The sequence below is a fragment of the Solanum stenotomum genome, unplaced genomic scaffold (genome assembly GCF_019186545.1).
Source record: "Solanum stenotomum isolate F172 unplaced genomic scaffold, ASM1918654v1 scaffold6733, whole genome shotgun sequence".
Classification (NCBI taxonomy): Eukaryota; Viridiplantae; Streptophyta; class Magnoliopsida; order Solanales; family Solanaceae; genus Solanum; species Solanum stenotomum.
Genome location: NW_026036338.1, coordinates 842623 through 853047, shown reverse-complemented (window position 1 = coordinate 853047; position 10425 = coordinate 842623). Strand labels below are relative to the sequence as shown.

At 28.6% G+C, this 10425-nt stretch overlaps 1 protein-coding gene across 1 annotated transcript; it reads right to left on the bottom strand.

Moving 5' to 3' along the window:
• Window positions 1-462: 462 nt before the first annotated feature.
• LOC125852938 (uncharacterized) lies at window positions 463-2633 on the bottom strand. Its single transcript, XM_049532625.1, has 6 exons — window positions 2571-2633; window positions 2403-2495; window positions 2118-2306; window positions 1928-1984; window positions 1616-1771; window positions 463-834 (listed from the first exon to the last, which is right to left on the bottom strand). Exons 1-6 carry the CDS (start codon window positions 2631-2633, stop codon window positions 463-465), a joined length of 930 nt encoding a protein of 309 aa, XP_049388582.1.
• Between the last annotated feature and the right edge of the window lie 7792 nt (window positions 2634-10425).

The window sequence follows — 10425 nt, the reverse complement described above, 5'->3', positions numbered from 1 at the left end:
TAAGATAATGATAAATCTACATGCAATTTTGTATCAAATGTCCATTAACAACTTAATATTTCCATTTTTGTGCTCATTTCGAAGATATTATAATTTGTATTATCATTAATTATAATCAATTAATATAGTACATTTGTACGTAGTTAGTTTATTATTTGTATCTCTTATATTATTAGCTCACATATTGGAAATCTAAGTAGCTCTGATTGACTACCTGAACATTCACATTATTGGTGAGTTCTATTTGATTAGATTCAATTGGATTCTTATCCCCTACCTTCTTTTCTTAATAATTTAATAAGATACTCACACTCTGAAAGAGGATCTTGACAACACATACGAAATTAATCAATCATAAATGTGTAGTGCTGCAAATTACTCAAAGAACATAACTTAGAAAAAGTAAAAACAAAAAAAGAAGATGTCCTACATAAAGAAATTTAAATAGGATATTGTATTGAATTAGATCTCACCAGGTCCACCATAAAGGATGGTATGATTATAATCAAGACCTGGATAATTAGGAACATCAATTACAGTATACAACATAGGAGTTGTTGAAAATGTTGGCAACTTAGAACCTAATAGATCAATGTTTTGACCCTTGTCATTTAAGAGTGTTATAACTCTACAATATGCATTAACTGTTGTGCTTCTCATAAGAGGGTAAAGCCCTGAACCCATTGGTGGTTCAAGTACCCCAGCTGGACTATACACAACTCCACCCCATTCAACTTTTGTTGCAAAATTACCAAAATCATCAAACACTTCTTTTGGCCAAAAACCAATTGCTACATTGTCAAGGAATAGCCACCAATTCCCTTTCTCTTGATCCTATATTTTTTTTTTCAAAAAATAAAACATGGTTAACAAACATATATATAGTCATGCAATATGCTTAGTATGTAATATTAATTGGTGCTTCTACTTGAGGCCTATATATCTTGCTCGGACCTTCAAGATGAGTGTTGCCCTGATGATTCGTGTCGGATCCTTCAAAAGTATCACTGTCAGATCCTTCACATGATGATGTGTGTCGGATCCTTCAACAAGATAATTTTTTTTTTTAAGGATTCGATACAACCATAATGATATTTTGAGAGGATGTGAGCAATATATACAGCCAAAACCCAAGTTGAATGTTTAATATACTTATAAATGACATATGATATGAACTAAAATTGGGACATATCAATAATTAAAGGAACAAAATACTAATAATGAAAGTTTTTTTTTATATATATAAATAAAGGCAGAAAAGTTACCCATTTAATCTGAAATGCCATGTCATAGAGTTTCCCATGAATGGTGGAGGTGTGAGGAAATGCTTGACCCAAAGTGATATTTTGACTTACAATTACAAAGCTAGGACATAACAAATCAAAACAAGAATTTGTACCATCCTGAAAAATATATTTTTAAAAGGATTAATATGTATAATTTGAGGGACAAGTTAAACAATATTACTAGTTGGAGACTTACATCGAAATGTATGAATACTCTAGTTCTATTATCGCCATATAGAGTAGGGTCAACCTAACAAAGCAAAATGAAAAAATAATGACATATATATTTGCACCAAGGAAAATATGAATGTATAATTGATGTGACTTACTCTCCAACCCGTTTGTATAATATTTTTTCCTTTAATAAGTTTCAAGCGACATGCACTATGTTGTTGACCTGTACTACGAGGATTATATATAGCAGCTATCATCGAAGCCCCACCAAACTTGTTATTTGGATTGTCATCTGTTGAAACAATAGCTAGCTGAAAAGAATAAAATGAGTTTGTAAATTATGAATTATTCTTCAATTTTGTGATTTGCATTATTGAAAAAGAGGATCACATATGATGTCCTACTCCAAATAAAAATGCCAAAGAGGATAAATAAATCTATATATTTTATAAGTAATATTTACTTACCTTGTAGCCTTTCAAAGGTTTAATCCTTCTAGCTTTGGAATCATTGAAGTTGTTCCTCTGTGCAAAAGTAAGATAATGTTACAAGAGATGTTATATATATATATATATATACTGGAAATTAGACACTTTGTGTATTCTGTTATTATTAATTGGAAAAACTCAATATCAATTGAAACAACAAAAATCTTACATTAGTAAGTGGAGGATCGACAACGTGAACAGTGTCTTCTGGTTGTGGCAAAAGCTTTTGTCTAATAACATCTTCTTTAGTGTATCTTCTAATAGGAACTGTTCCAACAGGACAACCTTCGTCAGATAATCCCATTGGCTGCAACGTAGCACTTGAAATACTCTCTTCCGTAAACAAAGAGGGTTTCATCTGTTCATCCAAAATTTTTTTCAATGATCATTAATTTTCATAATTGTTAAGTATAAAAATTGATGGTAAGAGGATGTATCGGTGACATATCTATACCTGAGGATGATAATTGTGATTCTTCAATAAAGGATGATGAAATGCAGGTTGATCGTAAAAATCCACACAATCATATACGTCACCATATTCCGTCTGTAAATTTTTCAATAAAATATTAATTGTTTAATTTATATATACATCAAATTAAAATCGTAGCAAGCCACATACCTTAATCGTTTTAATTGGAGGTTTATTAAGGATTTTTGTGCCTCGAACCTCCTCATAGTTCATCAAACATAGAAAGAGTAGAAGAAAAAAATGTTGTATAATCCTTCGACTCATCACCAATTTTTCCATCTATATAAGAAAGTTCACGCAAACACTATAAATTAATACACGGAACACAATTATATTGATAAAATGAAATGTTAGATGCATACATATATTAAAAATTAATTTAAAAAATTATGAAATTGAATAAATTACGAACCACTAGTACTTGATTCACCAAGGGTCTAGAGGTTGAATTTTGCTAACAATTCTTGCCTATGCTACCATCATGAAGGTTTTATATACTTTGGATTAAAAGTGTATGTATTAAGCAAATCTGATTATAATTATATATTTACTATATATAGAAGTATTTAAGATTGCCAAATATATTTTATATTCTTTCTTTTTGTGCAGGGAAAAAGTGTTAAAAAATTAAATGTAGTGTCCATATATAATTAGTTAATTGCCTAAAGGAGATTATATTTAGCCAAAGTGGGATTTTATTTTCATTTAATGGATATGATGAGCTCTAAGAAATTAATTAGGGAAGTTCAAAATTGACTAAAACTCATTGATGGCTATTTTGGTAATTCCGTTCAATATTAATCTTTAAAACTTTTCCTATTTAGTGCCAGTTTGAATTGACTTTTTTTAAGAAAAAATTAAAAAGTAATATTTTTGGTTAAACTTAAATTACTTTTAAGTTAAAAAAAAAAAAAAGGTAGGGAGAGTCTTACTTTTGACTTTTAAACTTTTTTTAAAGTCATTTAAAATTTATTTTAAGTTATTTTTTAATTTTTCAAACACTCTCAAAAGATAAAAATGACTTAAAGACATGTTTGACCAATTTTTAAGTCAATCCAAACAAACTCTCTTTTCAAGAGACAATCATGAATAGTTGTCTGATTTCCAGATATAATTACTGCTTTTATTGAATTGTGAAGTTTTGGATATATATACTGTTCTTATTAAATTGTGAAGAGATTTATATTATTAAGTTTTGGTACCCTTTCTAAATTAAGAAAAAAAATAAAGAGTAATTTCTAAATTAAACCATCTTTTGAAGGTGGATTAGCAAGAAAAGTCAAGTATTAAAACGTATGAAATGACTAGATAGATAGGTGATTCAAGTGAAAAAGAGATCTTGTTTAGTCCTAAAATTATAATGAACCAGATCCAAATAATTGTAACGGATCAAGTACTATAAAATAATAATGAACCAAATCCAAATAAACATATATTTATTTATTTTTAATTTTTTTGAAAAAGAAAAAGTTATTTTAGAGAGTTAAAGTGTTTCACCACATTTTTAGAAATTGAATATTTTAAAAATCTTTTTCTTATACACTCTTTTGAAATTTTAACCAAACATAAATTATTAGTCTATTTTGGCGAAATAAATTTTTGAAATTAACTTTTTAAAAGAAACACTTGTATCATTGCATAGTAACTAAACAACTTTTGAATTGTTTTTTTTTACCAAACAGGCTACTAGTAACAAAAATCACGTATTAAAACTTTGTGAAATAATTGGACTAAAAAATTGCATCTAGAAAGAAAAATTAGAAATAAAAAAATTGGAGTGATCATTGTCCTGTCACGGTAAAAAGTACCTATGTACATAAAAGTCCTCCAATTTGTACATAAAATTCCTCCAAATAATTGAATGAAAATAATATGATGCATCTAGTAATTCAAACTAAATGTAGTTGTCATTATGTTAACCGAAAAATACGGTTAATTAATTTTTGAAGATTATTTTTTAATTCAATAGATATATGTATTTAGTGAAATAGTGCGTAAAAGAATAATTATTAGAAATTAGACATAATGTGGATTGATAATTACAAGTCGAATCATGATTCGATAGCTACTAAGCATTGATTAAACTTTATTTTGGTGGCACAATTTTCAATTTGTACCTAAAATTAGTCTAAAAAGTCCTCATAGTACGTAGTAGGAAACAATAAATTAAAATGATTATTGAAAAAACTTTAGAGGAATTAAAAAGTGTATACATATAGACAATGAAAATCCCATTAATTAAGATGTGGTTTTATTTGTCAATAATCAATCTATAAGTGGTAAAACTTCCAAAATCTAACTTTCTGAATAAAGAAAAATAATACGTATTACCACCGTGATTTTTGTGATAAGTTTTTCTTTTTTATCTTCTTCAAAATTTAGGCAATTATATTAGTGGCCTACTTAATAGGCTGCTAAACTACTAAAAACAATAGGGTGAGTTCCGCGCATGTGTATGTGATTTTTTGAAAAATGTTTTGTTTCGAAGAATGACGAAAATGATTATTCTAATAAAAGTAGGTAAAACAAATTTCATAAATGATATGTGTGTTACCCACTTTTCAACATTTTACCCGACTCCACACCCCTACCTCCATCGCAGTGGCTCCTCAAGCTAATTTTTGGCCTAAAGCAAAAACAAATTGGAGGCTTAGTTTTTTTTTTCTTTTTTTTTAAATGCAAAGTTATTTCTTCTCTTTGATGAGAAGCTTTATTTTTCCTAGGAAAAATGATCAAATATGCCCCTAAACTATGTGAAAATGTCTGGATATACCCTGTTTGAAGTTTGACTCATCTATGTCCTCGTCGTCCAACTTTTTGTATATATATGCCCATGTAGACGTTAGTTGCTTTGCTGGAAATACCAGCTCATTTTCTCTTTCTTTAAATAACAAATGGAATTGCCATATGTCATTTATTATATTAAAAAATGAATACACCTCTTTTAAATAGAATTAGACCCGTAAATCATATCCGACCCAAGGTGGCCGGAGTTTGAATCCCTCCGACAAGATCTAAAATGAGATGACATTTGACATTTGAAACGCAACTGTTTTGGGGTCGTTTGCTGGTTGTTTTGCCAGACCAGTGAGGTGTGGGGGTTGGGGTTTTGTCGGCTACCTTGGGGTGGTGTTTTGGAGCTTGTGGTGGCATGGTTGGAGCTATTTGTCCGAGGTTGTGCGAATCAGTGAGCTCATTGGAGCTCTGTTGTTTCCTCATGGTTAGAGCTCGATTCTCACTTTTAATGGTGTTTTTCTTTTAGGAGAAAACGATGGATTTGGTTGGAGATGACATTTCTCCGACCAAACAAATTTGGTCGGATATGATTTGTCGGTTTATGTGAAATATCCACCAAGGGAATTTGGGTTGGATAGAGGTTACGGGTCGGGTATTCTATTTAAAAGATGTGTATTCATTATTTAATATAAATAAATGACATGTGGTAATTAAAAGAAGATGTGACAATTCCGTTTGTTATTTAAAGAAAGGAAAAATGAGTTGGTTATTTCCAGCAAAACAACTAACGTCTACAAGGGCATATATATGTGAAAAGTTGGACGGCGAGGGTACGGATGAGCCAAACTTCAAACGGGGTATATCTAGACATTTTCGCATAGTTTAGGGGCATATTGACCTTTTCCCCTTTTTTCTATGGTCTTAAACTAAAGATATAATAGCAAAATATTTTTTAATCTTATGATCTTAAACATGTCATGTGGAAGTTAAATTTAAAAATTGACAAAAAAGAAAAAAAACATTCTTTAATGTTTCGAAACGAACTAAAAGAACGACACAATATAATTTATTTATTTTTGTTGAAAAATATTTATAATAATTACTAGAAATTGGGGCCCTCAAATTTGGGGGCGTAAACGAACGCCTCATTTATAAAGACATTGAGATGTCCCTGCCTCCATCTCCACCTCCACCTCCTATTGTATTAGTGTATATTATATACAAATGCTTTAAAATCATATTTTTCGCTTACATAAGAAATAAAAAAAAAGTAATAACCCTTTTATTTTCTTAAAAAAATATTTTCTAATAAATTAAATATTTTTCATCAAAAACATTTTCTTCGGTCGTATATTAGTTTTCACTTTCAAAATTCAATTCATTGACAAATTCTTTTTTCTTTTTGACTTGCAATATGCCGATAAAACCAACATCCATTCTTGTCCTTTTATATACCTTAGCAAAAAGTAATTCATAATTTTGAAATTGAAAATACATGTGTAAGTCTTTTTTTTTGTGAACTATACGTGTGAAGTCATCATATAGATACATTCTTTTTCTTGAATATATATTATAATATATAATTCAAATAAAAGTAATATTGAATCGCCTCTAGCCTAGGGTTACGAGAGAAGACAATGATCATTTTTCATGTTTTATGGAGTCCGGAGCCAAAAGGGCAAAAAAAATTGCCAAAAATTCCAAAAGGGCACATCATATTTTTTTAAAACCAAAACGGCAAAATCGCTCCTGCCGGAGCGATTTTCCTCTGACACATATTAACGCCGTGTACTCCGTTAAAATAAAATCGCTGCCAAGGCAGCGATTTTTGTCTAATTTTTTTTTCACTAAAATCGCTGGCACAACAGCGATTTTTTAACTCTAATTTTTTTCCTCCACCTAATATCGCTGCTATGGCAGCGTTTTCATAGAAAAAAAAAATTTGGCAGCTTTTTGTAAACACTTTTTTTTGGAAAATCGCTGCCCTGGCAGCGTTTTCCTTAATTATTTTTTTTTCGAAAATCTTTTCTTAATTAGATTGCCTTTTCAGCGATTTTTGTTAAAAAAATTATTTTTTAATAAAAACACTGCCTTGTTTTCAAAACGAAAAACAATTTGAAAAAATAAAAATTGAAGAGAAACGAATTTTTTTAAAAAAAAGAAAAAAATTTAACTAAAAAGCTGTCAAGGCAGCAATTTTCAGCCTTTTGACAGCTTTTTTACAAAAAAAAAANTATTATATACAAATGCTTTAAAATCATATTTTTCGCTTACATAAGAAATAAAAAAAAAGTAATAACCCTTTTATTTTCTTAAAAAAATATTTTCTAATAAATTAAATATTTTTCATCAAAAACATTTTCTTCGGTCGTATATTAGTTTTCACTTTCAAAATTCAATTCATTGACAAATTCTTTTTTCTTTTTGACTTGCAATATGCCGATAAAACTAACATCCATTCTTGTCCTTTTATATACCTCAGAAAAAAGTAATTCATAATTTTGAAATTTAAAATACATGTGTAAGTCTTTTTTTTTTTGTGAACTATACGTGTGAAGTCATCATATAGATACATTCTTTTTTTTTGAATATATATTATAATATATAATTCAAATAAAAGTAATATTGGATCGCCTCTAGCCTAGGGTTACGAGAGAAGAAAATGATCATTTTTCATGTTTTATGTATATTAGTGATGTCGTATCTCTTAACATGATAATATTCTCCTATATATGTATGAAACAAATCATATGAAATCTGTATTCAAATATATATCATATAGTCAAACTACGATTAAATTAAGATGCATGCACACGTCATATGGTTCATCAATTAATTAGCACAATTTCTATGTATGCATTAAAGTTTTTAATCAGTAAATTACTAAAATAAAGTGAAAAATATCCTTTCCCTTGTGTTTTCTTCTTTCTTATACTTGTACTAATTATACGCTAGCTACTATATAATATATTATTATTCAATCATAAAAGAAGAAAAATAGTATGTGTCCGGCCATATCATGAATATGTGTTAGTTGATCTTTGCTTGTAAATAAATTCAACTTCTCTATATTCTTTTTCAGACTGTGGTAATCATTTAAAGGAATAAAACATGTATTCCTCAACAGTTTTAGTACAAACTTAGCTTTTCCTTTACCAACAACAATATATAATTATCACAACGGATGTCACTAGCTCGCATTTGGGAATAAAACTAGCCTTATATATATATATGTATGCATATTGAATTTAATATATGTGCTCGATAGAACTCAATAAATTTAAAAATCCACAAAGTATAGACAAAATTTAAATATTCAACATACTAATACTTGAGGTCGTTGTCCTTCAGTACTCCCGAAGTTCAATTTTTTGATCCACTTTTGCATTTGACTTAAAAAATGGGGTATATGTATACGTATGTGTATTGCCCCCCTCGTACCCATTTAATTGCTAGAAAGTGTGATGTGAATAAGTTGATCGGTCAATAAATTAAAAGTCCTAGATGATTAAAAAAAAATACATTTCTTTCGTTCATTTTTATTTGTTCATGTTTGATTAATTGACACATCATTTAAGAAGTAATTAATAAAATAAATTTTTTTTACTATATCACCCCTTTGAATATACTAATCCAATATTTTAAAAAATATAATAAAAAAATAACTATAATTAATAATAAGAGAAAATTAAAAATTAGTAACCCAATATTTCTTGATTTTTCAAACTGGACAAATAAAAATAATTGGAGCCTGGAGGTGTACTAACATAGGACAAATAAGTTAATTATTCTTGATTTGGTACATTTGTGTTGTTTAGGATCTCCATAATTAAGGTGATCATGCATATTTTCGAGTTAATCATTTATATTGAAGTCGTTGACCATGACTTCCATTAGCATCGTCATCTTTGCATATAATTAATCTCCAGACAACTTTTATTTAATAATGCTAAAAACAGCCTAATTAATTAATAAGTCTACGATTATGTGCCAAATCAGATCTGTAATGTTAAATTACTGTACAAATTGCTGCAACAGAATATAATAATTATAGGCTAATTCGATGCATCGTCTCTTAATCATGATCAAGGGTTGGATGTCTCAAAATTTTTGTCAATAGAAATCGAATCCTAGTCCTTTTTTTTCCGTTTGACATCTGGTACTCGTATTGAAATTTGATTGAATTTGTATTCGCACATTGCGCAAGACCTACTTTTGGGGACGACGCTCTCAATAAGATTTTTTCTATTTTCGAAGGTTATAATTAACTCAATACTTTTGATTAAGGATGAAGGAACCATTCCACCACGATCCATAGGTAGTCAAATCCTAATCTACTTACACTTAACAGTAAAATTACGGAGCTCATTTTAGTGTCTTGAATTTTTTAATTATTTATTTAGAAGCACCTCTAGTGAGATTATCATGAATAGCATTTTTTTGGGTAACTAAACACATTTTATTATCGAAGTGGCAAAGTACAATTCAAAAAAGAAAAATAACACCATGCCTAGCTTACTCCAAAAAATTTTAAAAATAGCTTTTCCAAAAGATTTGTTTTTAATTGTAGACATTAAAATTTTACCATATTTAAATTAAAATAGAATTCTACTAGGAAAATTCAATCCATCTTGGTCACTAATTAGCTCTGTTAAGATTTCCGGACGCTACTTTACCTTAAATTCTACAATTCATACTTGTAAAAATAGACACACATTTCCTTGAGAGGTATCTCGAATATCTCATAAAATTTTGGATATTCATAAATAAATTGAGATTTTGAATATCCCATAAACTATTGAGCTTTCATATATATAAATAAATCTAGATTTCAAATATCCCATAAAATCTTGAATATTCACAAAAAGATATCTCAAATATTCCATAAAATCTTGGATGATGTTTGATATTCTTGACAATCAAATTTATCAGAAATAGATTCATATCATCTTATATTCAAGAAATACGCTATATATTAACGGTTCACTAATCATGATGAATATTTATTAGGAGAGCATAATCAAATCTTCGTTTTATTATATTTTATTTTATTTGTGATTTCAATTTATTTTTCACCACTTTAAACTTCATTGCAAATAGTAATATACTTAAATTATTATGTTTTGTTACTAATAATATAGTTTAGACGGCACTGTCTTTTGAATACAATACTTCAACTACAACCAAGTGTTCATTAGTTTGCTTTAAATGTTAGATCCAATTTATTGAAAATTTTGTATTCACCACCTGGCTGGTATACTTTAATTTC